The sequence below is a fragment of the Macaca mulatta genome, chromosome 17 (assembly GCF_049350105.2).
Source record: "Macaca mulatta isolate MMU2019108-1 chromosome 17, T2T-MMU8v2.0, whole genome shotgun sequence".
In the NCBI taxonomy this organism is placed as follows: domain Eukaryota; kingdom Metazoa; phylum Chordata; class Mammalia; order Primates; family Cercopithecidae; genus Macaca; species Macaca mulatta.
The window spans coordinates 93,131,940-93,152,974 of NC_133422.1; the positions used below are offsets into that span (position 1 = coordinate 93,131,940).

The window sequence follows — 21,035 nt, forward strand, 5'->3', positions numbered from 1 at the left end:
GAAATCTGGGTCTGGTGCTGCGTTTTCCTCTCTGACTTGGGCTACTCGCCTGTGCCAGATACTACCATGGGCTTTTCTATAAAAACAAGTCAATTACAAAAACTTTCATCATTTTGTGCCTTTTATATCTATAGACAGACATGTATACAAATATACACCCACATACATGATAGAAAAATCTAGACTTTGGGCCGGGCGTGGTGCCTCATGCCTGTACTCCCAGCACTTCGGGAGGCCAAGGTGGGAGGATCACTTGAAGCCAGGAGTTTGAGACCACCAGCCTGGGCAACATAGTGAGACCCTGTCTCTCTAAATAAATAAATATTTATTTATTTATTTATTTATTTTAATTAGCTGGGCATGGTGGCTCAAGCCTATATAGTCCCAGCCGCCCGAGGCTGAGGCAAGAGGATCCCTTGAGCCCAGGAGTTTGAGGCTGCAGTGAACTGAGATTGTGCCACTGCACTCCAGTTTGGGTAACAGAGCAAGACCCTGTCACACAAAATAAAAATTTAGATTTGGGAGTTACCAGCACATAGAGAGCAAGCCCACTCTAGGAGGTGATTATCAAGTGAGACTTGAAGAAAGCAACCTCGGCTTTTGTGTCCCGTGGTGTCCCCTGTCCCCTGCTCTCCCCCTATCTGCCTGGCAGTGTCCTTGCCTTGGAATTCCTCCCTCCCACCCAGGTGAATTCATTCCTCCTTTAATGCTCTGTCATCCAAACGCTTACCCTGTCTCCATCCCCACCATGACTCCAGGAGAGTGAGGGCGCTTTCTGACTCTCATCCATCTCCCTGACCTGGCAGAGGAGGGGCTCACATAGCTGCTTAGTTACTGTCTGAGCAAATGGGGCGAGGGAAGCAGGAATGTGGTTTTAAAACTACGTAATGCTTATTGATGGACCCCGGGTGGTTATCTGATGACATTTAGAAGAAAACCACAGCCACCCTTAAGGAGCTCCTGTTCATATATTTCTCCCCAGTTTTTCCAGGCTCAATTTTAAAGGAACATTTATGCCTCTGATGTTATATCTACAGCTCATATATTTTATGATCCGTGTGTATTTTAAACTGCTCAGTACCTTAATAGGCCTTTTTATTTCATCCTGAGAACTTAAGTGAAATACCAAAGAGTGAACTATGAACAATGTGAAATTTAAGGGAATTAAACAAATCGATGAAATAAAGAGAGTGCAGGTGCGCTTCATTTTCCCAAGTGAAACTGGGCGGAACGCAGGTCCCAGTCAGCTGAACAGGACCCTCCTCCTCTGTTGTCCCCCAAGCACCTGGCGGCTCACCTGTGGAAGCACAGCGAGGCCTTGGAGGCCCTGGAGAACGGGATCAAGAGCTCCCGGCGGCTGGAGAACTTCTGCAGGGACTTCGAGCTGCAGAAAGTGTGTTACCTACCGCTCAACACCTTCCTCCTGCGGCCGCTGCACCGGCTCATGCACTACAAGCAGGTCCTGGAGCGGCTGTGCAAACACCACCCACCGAGCCACGCCGACTTCAGGGACTGCCGAGGTGAGTGCCGGGAGCCTGTGCCACCTGGTGCCCATGGCACGGTTCAGACCGGGTGCTCCCAGACTGAGCCCAGCCAGGGAGAGGCTTCCCAGGGAGAGAGACCAGCCGATGCTGGGTCCCAGGTTTTCATCAGGGCAGGCGCTGCTTTTTATTCCTGATCTGGTGTTTGGTTACATCTTGATTTTTTTCTTTTCTTTTCTTTTTTCTTTTTGAGATGGAGTCTCGTTCTGTTGCCCAGGCTGGAGTGCAATGGCGCAGTCTCAGTTCACTGCAACCTCCACCTCCCGGGTTCAAGCGATTCTCCTGCCTCAGCCTCTGGAGCAGCTAAGATGACAGGCGCACGCTGCCACGCCTGGCTAATTTTTGTATTTTTAGTAGAGACGGGGTTTCACCATATTGGTCAGGCTGGTCTCGAACTCCTGACCTCATGATCCACCACCCACCTTGACCTCCCAGAGTGCTGAGATTACAGGCATGAGCCACCACGCCCAGCCACACCTTGACAGTAAAGAAGGTGCTAATGATCATCGTGACCCCTTTCTTCCTTTCCCTCTTGTGTGCATTTTCTCCTCCCGTCCCCGGGTGGTTTTGTGCAAAGATCCCTAGAGAACTCCGCTTACAGTTAGCCCTCACCCAGGAAGCTTGCTTCTACCCACATGGTTGAAACTCATCCCTCTACCGTGGCCACGGAACATAGCTTGTCACAAATCCTGTTGCTCATTGCTGCCGGGCGTTGGTAATGTGCCTGACGCCGTAGAAGCACCTCTGCTGTATTAACTCTTCCCAAGCCTCAGGCACAGGTGAGTTCGTCTTACCTACGGGGACTACCGAGACTAGAGAGGTTAAGGAACCTGCCCAGAGTCACCCAGCTGGGAGGGAAATAATTTGGAACCTATACCTAGAACCCATGGTCACCACCGTCCTGCCCTTCTATCTCATGGACAGTCCTACCCGTTCACACTTGCTCAGCCCCAGGCCAGGTACCGTGTACCTGATACTGTGCCAATGCTCACACCGTTACTCCTTTAATGACCCCTTTAGATCAACTGCATTATCTATCCCATTTTACAAATAGGGACGCTGAGACTCAGGGGAAGGGACTTGCAGGGTCACTCAGAGGTCAGAGCCCCATTCCAGACCCTGCTTTTCCCACAGGGCCACGCGTGCTCTTCTGAAAGGAAGTTGTTCTGTCTGGTGTCACGTGTGGTCTGTGAGTGTCTGCACTTCCTGACCTAGCCTTTAAGCACGCGGAGCTGGCCCTGCGTAGGTGGCTGTCGCACAGGTGGCCTGAATCTGCACACCCACTAGGAGGGCAAGGCCCTCATGTCTTGCCTGAAATGTCAGAAACACCTCCAATTCTTTGGCCAAACGTGTCCTCTTTTTAAAAATCCATCTTCTTATATCTTTGCTTAAAACCTGGGTGACAGCTGACTGCCTCAGGCTAAAATTGAAAGTCTTTGTGACTTGGCCTGGCCAGCTCTCACACCCCAGCTATATTTGGTTAATACACTTTTATAAGGGACATGTATTAACCAAACATCATATGTTCTCACTCATAAATGGGAGCTAAGCTATGAGAATGCAAAGCCATAGGAATGACACAATGGACTTTGGGGACTTGTGGGGAAAGGGTGGGAAGGGGGTGAGGGATAAACCTGTCCTGGGCGTGTGAGGGAGAAGGAACAGTGTGGCCCCTGACCTTACAGGACCTGCCGGAGGGTCTGCAGGCAGGTACCTGGGCAGTGGCGACCCTGCACTAGGGCCGTGAGAGACAAGTGGACGGTGCAGTTGGAGCCGGGGCACTGGGGGGTGTTGGGGGGATCTCGAAGGGAAATGGTGTCTAAGTTCAGAGCTAAAATGTAAATAGGAGTTTTCCTGGGTGAAGGGAGGGTGTGGAGAATAGAGTTAGAAACACCACCAGCTCAGGTTCAGAGGGGACAGAGACCGGAACATTGTGAAAAGCGTGCAGGGCACAGGAAGAGCCACAAAGTGAGGCTGCAACGAAAGCAGGAGCCACGTCCCACTGCACCCCATGGATCCTGCAAAGCTGCAACCTAACGGCAGAAGCTGAACAGGAAGCGTTTTAAGGAGGGAAACAGTGATATCAGGCTTGTTCTAGAAAAATCATTGTTAATATCTAGAATATATGGCGGACTCCTACAAATTAGTTGTTAAAAAAGGCAACCCAATATGTAGACGACAAAGTAATTAAGACAGTGACAGTTCACAGAAGGGGAACACAAGTGCCTCCTGACGTGGTTTGTCGTTGACCATCTGTCTTTAAAACAAACCATGCTGGCCAAGGGTGGTGGCTCACACCTGTAATCCCAGCATTTTGGGAGGCCAGGACGGGAGGATCATTGGAGGCTGGGAATTCAAGAGCAGCCTGGGCAACATAGTGAGAGCCTGTCTCTGCAAAAAATTTTAAAATTACGAGCATGCACCTATAGTCCCAGCTACTCAGGAGGCTCAGGTGGGAGGATCGCTTGAGCCCAGGAGTTGGAGGCTGCAGTGAGCTATGATCGCACCACAGCCCAGGCGACAGACCTAGACCCAGTCTCTAAAAACAAAAACCATGCTGCCTCTTGCCTCCACACCTTGGCGCATTCCGTTCCTTCTGCTTAGAGTCCTGGCCACCACCTCCTTGGCCTTTCCTGGCCAGCTCTCTCTCGTCCTTTAAGCCTCAGCTTGTGCCTGGCCCCTGATGTTAAGCTGACCTCCTGTCCGCCTTGTCCTGTCACACGGGCATTGCCTATGTGTTGGCTGAGCCCGGAGGAAAGGACCCAGGGCCTCTTCTGACTCTGAGGACTCCTCAGATCTAGCGCCCATGGGGGTGAGAGCAGTGTGTGTGGTTTTGCAGGCACTGTCCTTGGTGGACTGATCCAGTTTCATTCTGCTATTTCTGTAAACAGTACCCAATGGAGATAGTCTATCCTTGAGGATTGAGGAAGAAAGTGCTGGCTAGCTTAAAGCATGAGGTGGCAGCACTGTAGGAGCCTAGATTTCCAGAGCTGGAGGGATACTGAGTGCCAAGGGCTGTTCCCAGCACGCCCCTGCCCATGAGCACTGGGGGCCAGGGGGCCATCATTCCATCATTTTCCTCTAAGAACCCCGTCACTCCCCCCAGCCCTGCCACTGAGCACTGGGTGCCAAGTAAATGTTTACTGGACCAAACTGGGTGGTAATATCTGAAGATCGAGCGCGGCCTGGGATTTGTCACTATGGCTGAGACCACATTCTCTGATGAGCCTGGGAGAATTTAACTTGCATCCTTGGGGGAAAAAACAAGAAAACTAAATGCTTCCCTTCCAACACGGAAATGCTGGGGGAAGCGGTCAAAGAGGTATTTAGTGTTCTGAAGCCTAAAGTTCAGTCAACAAGTATTTCTCGCTTTTCTTGACCTAAGTACCCAAGCTTGTCAGCCGCTGGGGACTTGCGTGCCACCCAAGCTTGTATTAATCAGGCACTAGCTCCTTTTAAATACAGGATGCCCACCAGTATAGGGGAGCTATGCCTCTATTGAAAAATAAAGGCCTGTTGCGGTGGCTCATGCCTGTAATTGCAGCACTTTGGGCAGCCAAGGCATGTCGATCACCTGAGGTCAGGAGTTCGAGACCAGCCTAACCAACATGGTGAAACCTTTTCTCTACTAAAAATACAAAATTAGCCGGGCGTGGTGGCACGCACCTGTAATCCCAGCTACTTGGGAGGATGGGGCAGGACAATCACTTGAACCTGGGAGGCAGAGTTTGCAGTGAGCTGAGATTGTGCCATTGCACTCCAGCCTGGGCAACAAGAGCAAAATTCTGTCTCAAACAAATAATAATAAAAAAATTTAAATTCTGCAGCAATTCTTCGCAACCATCTTGACAAACAGTGTAATTTCCACACAAGGCAGAACTGGGGTGTGGTGGAATGTTAGTTACCTGGAGTGATACTGACACTTCACAATATCAATTACACCTCCTCTCAAAGAGATGCCGACTTTGCTCCAGATTTTTCTGTGGCCTCTTTGTGTTCACTGTGCCTTGTTCTTTCCGAGTAACAGGAGGGAAAAGAAAAGTCTACCCAGGGACACAATTCAAGGCAGTCTTCTTCCCCCCGTGTCTTTCCCCTCTAAGCCAACAAGTCCGTCTCATTGAAGGACAGCCGTATGCCACGTAGCCATGCACGGGTCACTTACTGTTTTAACATGCTAAAAGGAAGCAAATAAATTCAGAAAATGCACTATCAATTTTCGTTATAGAGAAATAACACTGTTTTCGCTCAAAAGATACCTTTGAATACTATGCAAGGACTGGAGTGATTTTCCCGCAGCGCTGAGCTGACAGCTACTTGGGGAAGACCCCACCTGCCTTTCCCACCGCAGACTGTGTGTGTCTTTCCTTCACAGCCGCTTTGGCAGAGATCACGGAGATGGTGGCACAGCTCCACGGTACGATGATCAAGATGGAGAATTTCCAGAAGCTGCACGAACTCAAGAAAGATTTGATTGGCATTGACAATCTCGTGGTCCCAGGAAGGGTAAGCGGCAGTGGCCTCACAATGCACTGCAGAGGGGAGCAGAAAGGAGGCATCGGAGGGACTTACATTGGAACCTGTTGAATAGAGACACTTGCAAGGCAAAATGTCCTCTTTCCATCCACCTGGGAGACAACTGGAAAAACACGACAGTGTCGTTGTTTCGGAATCATCACGTTCGGAGGAGATAAAGCAATCCTCTGACCTCATATTCTGTTTTTCTCTTTACAGGGTGATTCGCTTCTTTACCTTTTCCCCTACCGTATCCCACAGAAGATTTCAGATTGCTTATTTCATTTTTTAAAAATGTGCATAAATGAAAATAGAAAATTAAAAAAAAAAAGAATTAGGTAAATAGTAATAAAGCCAGAAAGTTAGTGCATTAAATTATGCTAGGAATTCCCATGCAGGTATGAAGAGTTTTTTTAAAATTCAATCTTCTATATATAATTTAATTTCAGTTCAAAATTAAAATACCAAATCTTAGCTGGAAAGCAAGTCCAGGAGAGACGCAAGTTCACTGACACTGTCGCCTTCCCCTCCCCAGCCCCTGCCTGAGATGCAGGTCTTCCCACCGAACACGGCTTCCTACACACACTCCTTCCAGGCCAGTGACAATGTGGAGGACAGGGACAAAGCCTGCCTTCTCCACTTCCCTTCCTAGGAAGCCATCATCACCCACGAATCAAACGTATTATTCAGTTGCTACATCTCATCAAATCTCTCTCTGGGATCTTTACCCTGTGGCACTCCCATTTCAAACCCTACGTCACCTAGGTCAAGAGACAACTCACTGTAGCTGCTTTGATCTGCTGCGGGCCTGCCTGACCCTGCAGGCCAGGATCCAGGATCTCAGGGACTTTTAGTCTTTTCCAACAGGCAGCTGCCCTGGAAACTTGATATCTGTAACTCAGGGCAGGGGAGGGAAGCTCTCCGTGTACTGGAGCATTTCTGTCAGGAAGCCTCATTACAAAACTGCCCAGAAGCCACGTTGTGAGAGATTGTCAGAAGAGCGGTGCGGTTAAGCACTGGCAGAAATTAGAGCTGGGATTGCCTCAGCTCTGCTGGTGAGAAGATCCCGCCGGGCCTTGGCACTTAATGACCTTATTTACCCATCCACACAGAACCCTCAGAAAAGCCCTGCGGAATCGATGTAATTTTCTCTCAGCTTTGAAAGGTATAAAATACTTAGCATATCATGCTACATGGTGAAGAGACCATTGATAAAGAATTCCTTATTCTGAGGAAATACTTTCCACTGCAATGGAAAGAGCCTTGGATTGGAGGAGGTGGCCCTGGGTTCAAAGTCTCGCTCTACCAGAACCTGGGGTGGCAGGGGACCATGTAACATGGAGACCATAGCCTCTCCTTCACAGGTCATGAAGATCAAATGAGATGTGCTATGTGAAAATGACGTAATACCTATTAATTATCTTCCTTTTCCCCACCTACATTTAATTGAAGAGATGAAATGTACACGTAGTATAGTGGCATTAATTACGTTCCACAGCACAATGGAAAGCATTTTGCTCTGTCACACCCTGGCTGACCAGGTGATCGTGAGCAAGTTTCTTAATCATTTGCCCCTCAGTCTCCTTATCTGAAACATGAGAATAATGATATTGAAGGTGCAGGCTCACGTCTGGAGCTCCTGTAATCACTCAGTGTTGCAGGTGATCAGTGACTATCTGAGGCTGGCAGTGCAGGCGGTAAGAATCACTTACTAAGACGGTTATAGATAAAGGCAGGCTTATTAGAGAAGTAGGAAAATACATTGCCAGAAAGCAACAGCAAGAGAGGAAGTGACTGCAAGGAGACAAAGGCTTGCTGGGGACTTTCATCAGGTGGTGTCTGTGCTGTGTGCCAACAAGGGCTTTGTGCAGTATGATAACGCCACGGCTGCAGCGAACTCACTTGCATTTTTCTATCAGCCAAGGGTCTGGTGATAGCTGGGTGCAGGAAGATGGTGAATTATCTGTGCAGGAGGGCTGTGTCCTGGACCACGAAGAAAGGCAGACCTGTATAGCTTCTCTGCTTTGTCTTTTTGCTTTCCCTCGATCCCACCAGCCTGGCTCCTTTTCCCTTATTAGGACTTCATACTTAGGACATGCCAGGCGCATCCCATGTGCTCCAGAGAGGAGGCCATTGTATTAGTAAAGGTGAAGATGGAATTGGGGTGTTGCTTCCTAAGCTCAGATGATCCCCCGATTCTTTCACTCATCAGGCTGCCTCACATCCACTCATTGTTTCAAGTCAACCCAGAGCAGAATGGGAGGGTGGGATGGGAGACCCCCGAGGGAGCACGTTCTGGAAGTAGATGGTGGTGATGGTGGGGCTACCTTGTGAATGCGCGAAGGCCACGCATGCTCAGTGTTTCGCGGATTCCACCACAATTGAAAAATGATCATTTGTTTGTTTTTCAAGTGCTTGCGCCCCTGCAATGCATGCCCTCAAGAGTGTACAGCCCCGGGGAGGATGTCACTCGGGATGCAGAGGTGCCTTGGACACGTCTGCCTCTCACTCCTTTATCCTCAATGCAGTTCCTGCTCATTGAGAAGCAGGGTTTTAAATCACGGAGAAGATTCCTCCAGCCACAGTGCTCCCATGTGGCCTCTCCGTCCTCAGGGGTCCCTTGCTGCCACTTTTTATAGCCTCCTCCTTCTTTGAGAACTGCTTGGGGTCCTTCTAATCTCCCTCACCGTGGGGAGCCCTGGGGATCCTGGGGTTACGCATATGGTCCTCAGGCCCCGGCACTCTTGAACCCGACCGTCAGTATCCTTTGTTGGGGCAGCTGCTGGTGGTACCGCCCTGTACCTTCCTGGGAAGGAGACAGGCGATCCCTAGTGAGGGTTTAGCACAGCACCTGGGGCAGAGCAAGCATGCAGTGAATCGCAGCTGAGTGCTGTAACTTCCACCATGCAGGGGACCCAGGGGGGAGGAAGCCAGCAGGTTTGCACGCTCGCAGTCCGTCCTCGGGGTCTGCACACTCACAGTCAGCCCTCAGGGGCTACAAAGTCAACCCTCAGGGTCTGCACACTGGCCATCAGCCCTCGGGGTCTGCATGCTTGTGGCCAGCCCCCCGGTCTGTCTCCCCTGCAGGAGTTCATCCGCCTGGGCAGCCTCAGCAAGCTCTCGGGGAAGGGGCTCCAACAGCGCATGTTCTTCCTGGTGAGTGGAGAGGTTCGTCCTCACAAGGATCGTGTCACCTGGGCAAGCAAGGCCCCCGAGGGGGGACCTGGGGTGGAGGAGGAGCAGCCAGAGGTGCCCAGGCCCGAGTTGGTGAGGACAGTGAAGGCACAGTTGAGGACAGTTGATGAGGACGGTGAAGGCTGGAGGGAGGCCTGCTGTCCACACGTGGTCTCACCTCTACACACTTCTGGTTCCTCTAGTTCAACGACGTCCTGCTGTACACAAGCCGGGGGCTGACGGCCTCCAATCAGTTTAAAGTCCACGGGCAGCTCCCGCTCTATGGCATGACGGTGAGTACGGCGCAGGCTTGAGGCCAGGGCCTGTCCTCGGGGGGCCGCGGGCACTGCTGACCCGGCGACGAGGAGGGGAAGGGAGAGACTGGATAGGAAGGGAGAGGGCGGCCAGTGTCACCTTGGTGACGAGACCTGGGCTCAAAGACCATCGAAGACCATGCAACCCTTTCACCTAAAAGATCCAGCCTTCTCGGGCTTCTCCAGTGGGGCTCTGGGGACACGGCTCCTTCTCCTGCACGTGGGATGTGCGGGTCCCTTCCTTATAGAATCGAGTGAAGGGGCAAGCCGATGAGGCCGTCTGGCATGAACTCGTATCCCACTGCCTGCGCCTGGCTCCAGGGGCCCCAACAGTCCTCGCCACACACAAGAATGACAGCGCCCCTCCCTGGAGCTGGGCCAGCCACCTCATCCTCCCCCGAGTTGGCTCAGGGCTGCCTCCTGTCCCCCTTGGCAGGCAGGTGTACAGGGTGCCTGGGCCTGGGATGTGGCCCTGGCTGGTGCCCACGCTGTCCTCCGGGGTTGGAGAGAGGGAAGTTTGTGGGCTCTGCCAAAAGCATTCAGCGTGCTGCGATCTTCCTGTCGCCTTTCCGATTTTGGTTTTTCCAACTCAGAGTGCCTCCTCCCTCTGTGGGGCTCTGGGTCTCCTGAGCCCGGCTCAGTGGCACCCCTCCTTTTCCGAGTTGCCTGGCTGCCAGCTCAGGGACGTTTGGAAGTGCATCACGTCCCTCACGGTGACGTTATCTTCTCTTGCCCACAGATTGAGGAGAGCGAAGACGAGTGGGGGGTGCCCCACTGCCTGACCCTCCGGGGCCAGCGGCAGTCCATCATCGTGGCCGCCAGGTAACTCGGGAGCCCGCCCCTTGCCTGTGTCCCCTTTGACATGCTGCGGCCTGAATACTTGACGCGTCTCTGTCTCCAGTTCTCGGTCTGAGATGGAGAAGTGGGTTGAGGACATCCAGATGGCCATTGACCTGGCGGAGAAGAGCAGCAGCCCCGCCCCCGAGTTCCTGGCCAGCAGCCCCCCTGACAACAGTGAGTGTGGCCAGGGCAGCCTGCCCATGCTGGGGTCTGGTTCATGGAGGGACAGCATTTTTGCATCTAAAGCCACCCCATCGGGTGGGCCTCACATCTGTGGTCTACATTTGTGTTTAAAGCCAAAGATCAAGACGGTTCATTTTCCTAAAACACCTGAAAACAGCATGAGGGAGCTGGGAAGTTACCTTTTCTGGGGCAGCATTTACCCCTGTCACACGGAGAGACCACCAGGCTGTCCACACCCAGAGTGAGGGCTGTACTCCACACACCCGGGAGGGACCAGGGCTCCAGGGTCCGTCCCCCTTCAGTGGGGGCCTCATTAGATTCTGGTTAGGTACCACAGGGCGTGACTGCAGTGAGCCCCCCAACCTCCCGGCACCTCAGAGGGTATCAGGAAGGGGTGCTGGCAGGAAAGATCCGAAGCGCTGCCTTTTGCTCCATCCTGTAGAGTCCCCTGATGAAGCCACCGCGGCTGACCAGGAGTCAGAGGATGACCTGAGCGCCTCGCGCACGTCGCTGGAGCGCCAGGCCCCGCACCGTGGCAACACAATGGTGCACGTGTGCTGGCACCGCAACACGAGCGTCTCCATGGTGGACTTCAGCATCGCAGTGGAGGTACGCGGAGGCAGGGCAGCTCTGGTTCCCAGCTTGTGCTGGCCCAGGCAGAACCCAGGCAAACTTCTGGGCCAGGGCCTTGAGGGAGGCTGGCACCACGGGTGGCCCCACCCACCCACGGTGGCTAAGCAGGGAAGGATCAACGCTGGACCCCCTTTGGAGCCTGCCGGAGGTATCCCTGTAGGTGGCGTGGAGTGGGCGCCAACCTCCCGCAAATGCAGTCATGTCTCTTGGTGCTCATCAGTCCCTGTTGCCGTCCATAAGATCGTTTTCTCTCATTCTTCACCTGTTTTCTTACCTCTCATGCAGTTAGCCTAGAACACAGGTGCCCAGGGCACAGCTACTGGACAGTTCCATGGCTGTCACATCCTGAACCGCCCACGGGAATCGGGTGCATGGGCGGGAGGAGAGTCTGCATGATGGCAAGCAGGTGCCAGCCAAAGCCAGTGTCCTGGTTCATGGAAGAACCCAGGGAGAAGGGGACGCAGGCTCTGAGAGCCATCCCTGTGGAGGGGTAGAAAGGGGGTGATCCCTCTCCTCCCCGTCATGAGGGTCACGGCAGACACTCCTGTGACAAAAGACAGGCTAACAAGGGAAAAGCATGACCAGTTTATTTCATCGTCATTTTACATGACATGGGAGCCTTCAGAATGAAGACCCAGAGGTGTGGCGAAAACGGTCGTTTTTATGCTTCGGTTGGGTGAAGAGCGGGTGGCCGAGTGGAGCTGATGGGGCAGGCTGAGAGCTAATGCCAGAGGGTGAAAGGAGCCCAGCAGGGCCCCTCCGGGTTCACTTGGCCTCTCTGATGATGGACAGGCTGAGAGCTAATGCTGGAGGGTGAAAGGAGCCCAGCAGGGCCCCTCCAGGTTCACTTGGCCTCTCTGAGCAGCGTTCCTTGCTCCTGGGTGTGGGTGGGACCCTTTCCGCAGTGGGGGTCTTAGACCCTCTTCTCACACAAGGTGGGCCGGGGAGTAAGTTTGTAGCCAGCTCTGACACAGAACAGTGGGGAAAGGTTAGGGTCTCTGTTTTTGGTTTCATGGCTGGCTTTGGCCGGGGGGAGGTTCTGGTTTCAATGACCCGCCTTAAGGAAGGGGGATTCTAGTTTCTGTGGCTTGCCTGGGGGAGGAAAGGGGCGAGGCAGGAGGTGCTCAGGGAGGCCTGGCTTCTGAGCCTTTCACTTCAGGGTATTATTTTCTGATCCTGCCACCTGAAAGCTGGCTTTGAAGATGGCATCTCTCCCAGATCATGAATCCTTTCCAAACACCCGTTCCCTAAACATTCTTCAGTCCAGGCCCACAGCTGTATTTCAGAACACTTCAAACCCATGAAGGTCTAAAACAAGAAAGCTTTCTTAATCTCTCACTGGCAGTGGACCCTGCCCTGAGCTGGGGCGAGGCCATCCATCATTGTGATTGTGTTCTATGTGAATGCCCACATTTCACTGCGGAACCTCTGCCCCCGCGCCCTCTGCGGGGCTGCTGCGCTACAGGCAGGACTCACCTTCTAAAACGCAGAAAGGTCCGGTTCCCACACAGGCCTGGTCCAAACAGTGTCACATAAGAGACTATGGCCGGGACAGGAGTTTGCTGGCTCTTGGAACCAACAGCAGCAGGAATGAGCCAGCAGTGCTTCGTGGAGGGTCTCGAGGGAGTCTTGGAATTTATTCCCTGGAAACGACCTTCCCCATTGCTCAGACCTGCCTTTATTGAGTTTCCTGCTACAAGCCAGTGTTTCTAAGCCCAGGCCTGCTTCTGAAGACATCCTCAACGGGACACATCCGAGGTGCAGGCCCTGGCTCCCCCACGGGCACAGTCCAGCTGGCCCCACATACAAGGCTCTGTCCCATAGGGTTCCCCTGAGTGTGCAGGTGTGAATATTCCCTCCCCGGGCCTCCCTTCTGCCTCCTGACAGCCCAAGTGTGAAGAGCGCTAACTGTTCTTCCCCAGCTTCACACCTCCACCAGGCTGTGCAAAGCTTGCGGGTCTGAGACTTCTCCCAGGGCATGGGGATTATGACAGCAGGAAAGGGACCCCCAGGCGGAGGAGCAGGTTAGAACCCGTGAGTCTCATCAGCTCTCACCTGTGGGTGTGTGTCTGAAACGAAGCCAGTCGACGTGCGGCGCCACCATTGGGGAGGAACTGTCCTGACCTTGCTTCATTCTGACCTCAGCAATGTGTAAGACTCTGAAGGCCTATTTGTCATACGCCTCAAAGCTTTTTAAATACCTGGAGGCACCCAGGCCATTCAACAAGGCAGGAAATACCCAAGTGGGATCCAGGTGGCGGGAGTCCCCTGCAGCCCAGCTCTTTTGGGTAACAAATCTGCATGGTCGCAGCCTTCCGTGTGCATGATCAGGTCAAGGCACTGAGTCAGGGGCAGACTGGCCCCCGGCCAGATCTAGCCCCAGTCTGATGGCTTACGGCCTGTGAACAAGGAATGGGTTTACCATTTTTTTAATGGCTGCTAAATAATGTCTTCAGTTTTGCCCCTTGGCCTGCAGTATCTGCCGTCCACCTTTGGAGGAAAAGTTTGCTGCCCCTAGCAGAGAGCAGTAGAGTGAGCCACCGGCCAGTGGGGTTTCCAGGTGGCAGTGACCACCCAGTACAGTCAGGGACCTGGCTGCTCTATCACTTTGCATATGTCCACCCTTGCCAGAAAGCCCCCTCCCAAGGCGTGTGGCGTCAATCTGGCGTCAGTGGCAGGCGGCCCTCGCGTGCCAGACGCCAAATACTCGCAGAGGAGCCGTCCCCAGGGCCTCCGCCCTGCATGACAGAGGACAAAGCAGCTCCATCGCCTCCTGACTCGGCAGCCTCCTCTCCACAGTCCTGTGCCCCGCCTCTCTTCCAGTCCCGCTCCCATCTGACTCATGCAGGCACACGTGAGGAAGGGGCATATCTGGGGACAGTGTGGACTCAGTGGCCTCTGCTAAAAGTTGTGGGCAAGCCAGCAGGTCTGGGGGCTCCCACTGGAGGGTCAGATGTTGGGATGGCCAGAGGGCTGCCCAGCCCGTGGGCACTAGAGCCGGTGAAGGGCCAGAAGCAAAGCAATGCAAGTTGTCTTTTAAGGCTGGAGTGGCGAGATGGGGGACAGCAGGAAGGTTCTTCAGCAGACGGAGTGCCAACAGGACTGGGAGGAGGGAAGGGACACGGAGGCCAGGGAGTGGCGGGCACGGGGGTTATACTTGTTCCCCGTGGCATCACACAGTACCAGCCTCAGACTGGGTGAGGCCACAGAAACATCTCTAACAGTGCCGGAAACCGGAAGTCCAAAATCAAGCTGCTGGCAGGTGCGTTCCTTCAGGGAAGATGTCCCCGCCTCTCTGACAGCATCTGGTGGCTGCGGCAGTCCTCTCCTCGGGGGTCCCTGGCTCTACCCATGTCGCAGGGCTCTGGTCTGCCATGTCACCAACTGTCCTCCCTGCATCTGCGCTCAAATGTCCTCTTCTAAGGACACGGCTCACGTTAGGCTTAGGGCTCATCATAGTGGCCTGACCTCGATCGCATCTGCAGAGACCCCGTGTCCGTATGAGGCCACCATCGGTTTGAATTTGAGCTTGTCTTGTTGCAGGGTGCGTTCAACCCACAGCAGGGGCCGAGGGGATGAGAGCCAAGAAGGGAGAGGAGCGGAGGCCCCAGTGCAGGGCCACGAGGAGACAGGGCAGGCTGGTCTGGTTCTGGACAAGGATGTTGACCCTCTTGTGAAGGCAGTGAATGGAGACAGGTCTGAAAGCCACCAGCATGGCTTCGGCCTCCCGAGTGTGGGGCAGGAGAGTCGCGGCGAGCAGGGCCTGTAACATGCTGGAGGCCAGGATGGACCCGATGCGGGGGGAGCAGGAGGCTCGGCCGCTGGGTGGTGGGGAGCAAGGAAGGGCCGCTGGATGTGCGTATTGATGAAGAGGTTTCCAGAGGCTACCAGAATGGCCAGGCAGAAGCTGGAGAGCTCTAAGGAAGCTGCTTTGGTAACAAATGGGCCCAGACTGTGATGGGTGACATGTATGAACCGCAGGGGGGGCTGGCTGTGAAAACTGTGATTCTGTATGAAAACAGGAAAGGGGAATGTGCCACTCTCCTTGCCCCACGGTGCATGGCCCAAGATGCCACACGGTTATCAGCCCAGCCCGGGCGCCACCAGGACCTTCTGGGAACCTAGTGCCTTGCATTTTCTTGTTCCCTTCTGCCATTGGGGGAGGAGGATGGAGGGCTGGGGCTGCCTGCCTGGCCTGGAACCCCCTTTTCCCCCATCTGCAGGGTCCCTCTCATTCTGCCAACAGAGGGGGCCTCCATATCCTGCAGCCCCTCATGGACCCACTGTCGGTGTCCATCTCTCCCACTGGACCCTGAGCAACTGGAGGGCAGGGACACCAGACTGATCCCAGCACAGCAGCTTAGTGACAGGGGCACTCAGAGACATGGAATGAGGCAGACTCAGAAGTCCGCATTTTTTTTGTGGTAAAATAGCCATACCACAATATTAGCCAACTATTTTTATATGAACAATTCAGTGGCATTAAGTGCCTTTACAAGGCGGTGTAACTGCTTTGAGTATCTGCTGGTGATGTCACTTTTGCAAAGCAACCAAATGAGCCACCAACATGTCAGGCCTGCTGAGGGTTGTTTGGAGGTAGCGTGGACACAGGGGCCTGTCCCTGCCCCCAGCTGGGCTGCAGTGCATCCCAACAATGCTCCAGGGGCTGGGCCAGCCGGGAGCCTGGAGGTGGGCAGGGCTGCGGCTGCCTCCTGGGCCACTAGAGGGCAGGTGGGAGCCGCACACCAGCACCCCAGGCCCCACTTCCTGCGCAGGGTGCCCGACACCTCAAAATGAGTGCTGCTGCTCCGAGCTTGTTGAGACAGATCTTTCCCTCCTTCACCTTCCACCCGCTGGCAGTGCGTGGGGTCCTGCACCCCCATTTCTGCCTCGGTGTCACAGGGCCCACTCCCTCCCCGCCAGGTGTCTCTTCTCCTCGGGACACCACTCCCGTTGGATTTAGGGCCCACCCCTACCCTGTGTGATCTCATCTTCACTAGTTACCCTGCAACGAGCCTGTTTCCAAATATGCCTGCGTTCTAAGGTACTGGTGGTCAGGACCTCAGCGTGTCTTTTGGGGGGACACAGGGCCCCCCAGATGCCCCCCAGCAAATGGCAAGGGGAAGTGATGAGATCAGGGTTCCAGGACCTGCCACGTCTCCCCACACACGGGGGAGCAGCGAGGCCTCAACCTTCAGTCGTGGACATGCCCCAGCCCAGGGCCCTGGTGCAGGGGCAGCTGCTCTCCACACCCAGCTGGGGCAGGTGCCCGCCGTGCTTCTCACAGGCCTCCTTGCCTTGCAGAATCAGTTGTCTGGGAACCTGCTGAGGAAATTCAAAAACAGCAATGGGTGGCAGAAGCTGTGGGTGGTGTTCACAAACTTCTGCCTGTTCTTCTACAAGTCACACCAGGTAAGTGCCACACACAGGGTGGGTGGCAGCATGAGGTGAGGGGGCTGCCCTCCTCTGGAAGGACTCAGGCCTCTTGAGCTCCAGCCAGGTGTCACGGGGATGACAGGGATGCTGGCAGGGGGCCCCTGTCCACCTGAGGCCCTCAGCTCTAGGAAAGGCTGATATTATCCACTGAAGGACCACTTCTGCCCTAGGAAGGGCCACCTATCTTCTGGCGGGACAAGGGACGGGGGCTGGCTTTATCCACAGCTCAGTCCTGGTGGGGACTTGCCACCTGGGCCATCATGTATAGGCCAACACTGGCTCCCATGATCCCTTCCAGGCCCACACCCGAGGGTGGCGCTGTCTGGGCTCCCGGAGTCCCTGCCCGATGTGGGGCAGCAGCCACGCCCAGCAGCAGAAGCTGCCCCCGAAAAGCCACTTTGTTTCCCCTTTCCAGGACAATCATCCCCTCGCCAGCCTGCCTCTGCTCGGCTACTCGCTCACCATCCCCTCCGAGTCCGAGAACATCCACAAAGACTACGTGTTCAAGCTGCACTTCAAGTCCCACGTCTACTACTTCAGGGCGGAAAGCGAGTACACGTTCGAAAGGTAGCTGCCCCCTTCCCAGGCACAGGGCTCTGCTCCCAAGTTAGCGAGTGAGATGGCCCCACCCTTCCCTGCCAACTGAAGTGTTTAGACCTGGGGTCCCACTGCCTGACACCAGCAGGCGATTCTGTTCTCATGGCAGAGAGTGGGGTCCTGACTTCCCTGGGCCCTTACCCTGCACGGCGTTGGCTGAGGCCCTAGACATCTTGCTTGGAGATCTCTGATGTGTGTGTACGGGACTATGAAGCTAAGCCCCAGTGGGTGCCGCTACACCGGCCTCTGCTGGCCCAGCTTTACCCACCCAGGCCCAGTGGAAGCCTTTCACGACCAAAACCAAACTGCACCTCGGGATTCGCAGTCTGTGGCTGCAGCAGTACTAGTCACGCTGCTGCTGCCAGGGCTGTGGCAGAAATGCTGTTTCAGGTCAAAGGACCTTATGAGGAAGGAAAACTCTTCAGGGTTATTAGTGAGACTGGCTACATGGTGTAATGGGACCCAGGGACCACAGACTTCGTTTAACCAAGAAATAAAGCGAAATAAGAGTCAGGCCTAAGGCTGTTCTGAGCCACCCCCTGTGGGGAGGGAGGTCCTCAGGCTGCAGACCAGACAGGGCAGTCCCCAATTCAGGGACTGCTGGCCATGTTGTGGGACAGAACAGCAGTTTGTCAATCAATCCCAGGGATTTTTAAAGCAGCGGGGACAATTATGCGTACTTCCCAGTAAATTCTTTGGAAATAGCACGATGCTTTAAAACCAGAGTTTAAAACTCCTGTGGTATCCAAAGGTAGCACTTCCTAAGCAATATCACCAGAAAAGGAACCCAGAGGAGAACCATTTGAGAACCATTCTCAAATCTGATCCTGGACTGAAAAACTTAGTTTGAGGGACTGAGCTCGAGAGCTGGGTTTAACCAAGTTGGGATTTTGTTATTATTGTGGCAAAGGGCCCCGCCTTGCAGTCCAGATCCTGAAAGGCCTGGGGCCAGGTAATTTGGGGAGTCTGTCCTGCATCGTGTAGGATGTTCAGCGGCATCCCTAGCCTCCACCCACTAGATGCCCTCAGCAACCCCTCAGTTGGGACATCTAAAAATGTCTCCAGACCTTACCAAATGGGACAGCATCACAGCCATTTGAGAATCACTGGTACAGAGCAAATACACAAACATATAAAATGGAGATTCAGGCGTGGTGGTGCAGGCTTGTAGTCCCAACTCCAGTATGAGTGACAGCCAGACCCTGTCTCAAAGGGGGAGCTTCCACTAAGCAGGATGGGACACGCCCCGCCATTCTCTGCAGTGTCCATGAAAATAGGAGGTAGCGTTCTCCCCAACAGCCGAGGCCACCTCACTCCTAACTGCTCCAATGGAGTGGGCAGTGTCACCTCAGCAAGGTGCTTACAGCTCCATATTAAATGAGTGCCCAGGCCAGTAGGTCTCCACTGTACAGAACGCCTGGGTGCTGGGCGTTCCCTTGCTCTCCTGCTGAAGTGGCAGATTGCCAACAAGGCGACCTGACTTCACCCCGTGTTTCCATAAGCGATGCCCACCAAAGCGTCATGAGTCCGTCCAAACAAAAAAAAAGTTGACTGACTGACGTTCCCGTGTTGCAGGTGGATGGAAGTGATCCGCAGTGCCACCAGCTCTGCCTCGCGGGCCCACGTGTTGAGTCACAAAGAGTCTCTCGTGTATTGATGGCCGGACACACTCGTTTCCGCAGTGGCTGCTCTCCTGGAAGACGTTTTCTTTCTTCTGTATTAATGAAGCCTGGTAAAATTAACACCTGTCTGAAAATCAAAAACATGGCTTCCCAGCAGCTCTCCTGTCTCCACAGCCGCGTTTTTCAACCCCTTCCTCCCAGCATCTGAATGAACAGCGCTCCCACCTCCAGTCCTGGCATCCGCTGGGGGCGCTGTTCTTTAGCTAGTGCCAGTATTAAAACATTGTCATTAAGAGAGTGCCAAATGACATCTTCCCTCCACCCTGCCCCTGAAAAACACACACACATCCGTTCAACACAAGACAGGGCAAGTGTTTTTTGGTTTTTTTTCCCCTAAAAAAAGAAACTTTTGTTATTTTCACCTATTGGCTGCTGCATTTTACAAAGTGGATTTCCTGGTGTTTCCAATACACTCGGTGCAGCCTTAAGCAAATGAGATCATTTTCAGATTTCGTTTTTTCAGTCTTTCTACTTTTGTAATAATAGGAAGTTAGTAGGACTCACTTCTCTGATTACTAAGCAATTTGCAGCACATCGCGTTCCACTGCGGGGTTTCACGCTCACCTGAAAACACCCGTTCCCGACCAACTTCTTGGTGCAAGTTGACCAAATCGTTTTAAGTGGTAACTCTTTCCAAACCGTAGCAGGGTTGTTTTCTGTTAAGAGAAGCCGAGATCCAGTGCAATACCTGGACTGTCACCGTCCTGTGAGTGGTGTACACAATGGGAAGATAAGCCGTGGTGTTTTGCTGTGTGTGTCACAAGCATGAAAACCTGTATGTCATTGATCAGGGCCATTTGTGGTATGTTCCGTGATGAGCGTTTAGTGAGCGTGCTGGCTGCAGAGCACTATGAAATCATGGTACGTAGTCCCCGGCACCTGTCGTTATTCCTATATCCTCCTGCAACTGTGGTTTGAAACTGCGCATTCTCTAGTAGTATATATCGTGCCTGTCTTCAAAAACATTTACCTTTTTATACTCATTCCCCCCAGGCATGGGGTAGTGTCAGACTGCACAGGGAACGTGGTTTCCAACGGTTCAGGCCCCCACTCGGGAAACATCTGTCTGTTCTCGACGGTGATGGGGTGGCTGCCATTCCCTTGGTTTTCCTAAGCCCTTTCCAACGAGAGTCTCAAGCTGAGGCAACGGCCGATTCAACCCAGTTCCTTCCAGTGCCCCGCACCATGGCACCTGCCCACCTGAGAACCAGGAGCACGCCCTCTCTGTGGAGCTTGGACTGGTGTACCTGGAAACGGCAACTTGCAAACAAAGAGCCTGACGTGTGTTAATCATTTGCCTTACAAGATGTACCAGACGGTTTCCAGTACTAACAAAGGGAATAAAAATACCTCACGCCACAATCCAACATATTGACGTTTTAAGGCAAAACAACCAACTTTGTCTGTAGTCTTCATTTTCTGTGTGGTGTGTGTGGTTGGGGCGGGGGGGGAAGGGGACACTCCAGCAAGGGTTTCTAAAGCCCCCATGTTATCGGGCTCCCTCCAGAAGTCACTGGTCACTCATTCCTGGAGACTTGGGGACGAGGCAGTCTCCTCAGCTAGTTCTGGATGATTCCAAACTACTTTGCTAGACACTGGTGGTTCTGACCTGTGACCAGCACCTCTGCTTCCTGTGTGCCCTCAGGAAAATACTAGTGTGGGTAACAGTCCACGCCCAAGCTGCCAGGGACAGATGGAGTTTGAGACACGCTACACACAAGACACACAATGACGCAGATACTCGTTTTCTTGAGCTTTATTGGCCCCTGCATGATACAGTCCCTGTGCTTAAGAACATGCCCTATTAAGTCACTGCCTTTGCTGACATATTTTAGAGCAGAAATACAGAAGCTGTTTTTAAAGAAGGAAATGTTAAAAAATGCTTATAAATTGACCGTGTTTTGCCAAAGGAAAGGTACAAAATGCTACCTACTGAACCAAACCAGCCACTTCACAGGAGCAATTCAGGAATAAAATTTTTGGATAAGGAAGGCAGATACACTTCCAAAAAAATCAGAACCCAGCAGGTGGTGGCCAGGACATCCCAAACGACACTGGTGTCCACCTCGCTGGCAGCAGCCACCCAGCCCACAGCCCTCGTCTCCCAGAGGCAGAGGCTGAGC

The 21,035-nt window shown here is 53.5% G+C and overlaps 1 protein-coding gene across 5 annotated transcripts in view; it reads left to right on the forward strand.

Annotated features, from left to right (window-relative positions):
- Positions 1–20,305, forward strand: part of FARP1 (FERM, ARH/RhoGEF and pleckstrin domain protein 1) — a 303,581-nt gene extending 283,276 nt beyond the window's left edge. For 3 of the 5 annotated variants that reach the window (XM_028837234.2, XM_077973885.1, XM_028837233.2), the window contains 10 exons: positions 1,283–1,520; positions 5,914–6,044; positions 9,141–9,209; positions 9,431–9,520; positions 10,281–10,363; positions 10,443–10,555; positions 11,007–11,173; positions 16,502–16,609; positions 17,049–17,200; positions 18,806–20,305. In XM_028837234.2, the coding sequence (XP_028693067.2) occupies positions 1,283–1,520; positions 5,914–6,044; positions 9,141–9,209; positions 9,431–9,520; positions 10,281–10,363; positions 10,443–10,555; positions 11,007–11,173; positions 16,502–16,609; positions 17,049–17,200; positions 18,806–18,887 (1,233 nt within the window). In that variant the 3' untranslated portion in view covers positions 18,888–20,305. The remainder of the gene's footprint in view (positions 1–1,282; positions 1,521–5,913; positions 6,045–9,140; positions 9,210–9,430; positions 9,521–10,280; positions 10,364–10,442; positions 10,556–11,006; positions 11,174–16,501; positions 16,610–17,048; positions 17,201–18,805) is intronic. The other 2 variants (XM_077973887.1, XM_028837235.2) reach the window with 1 other exon arrangement.
- Positions 20,306–21,035: the final 730 nt, after the last annotated feature.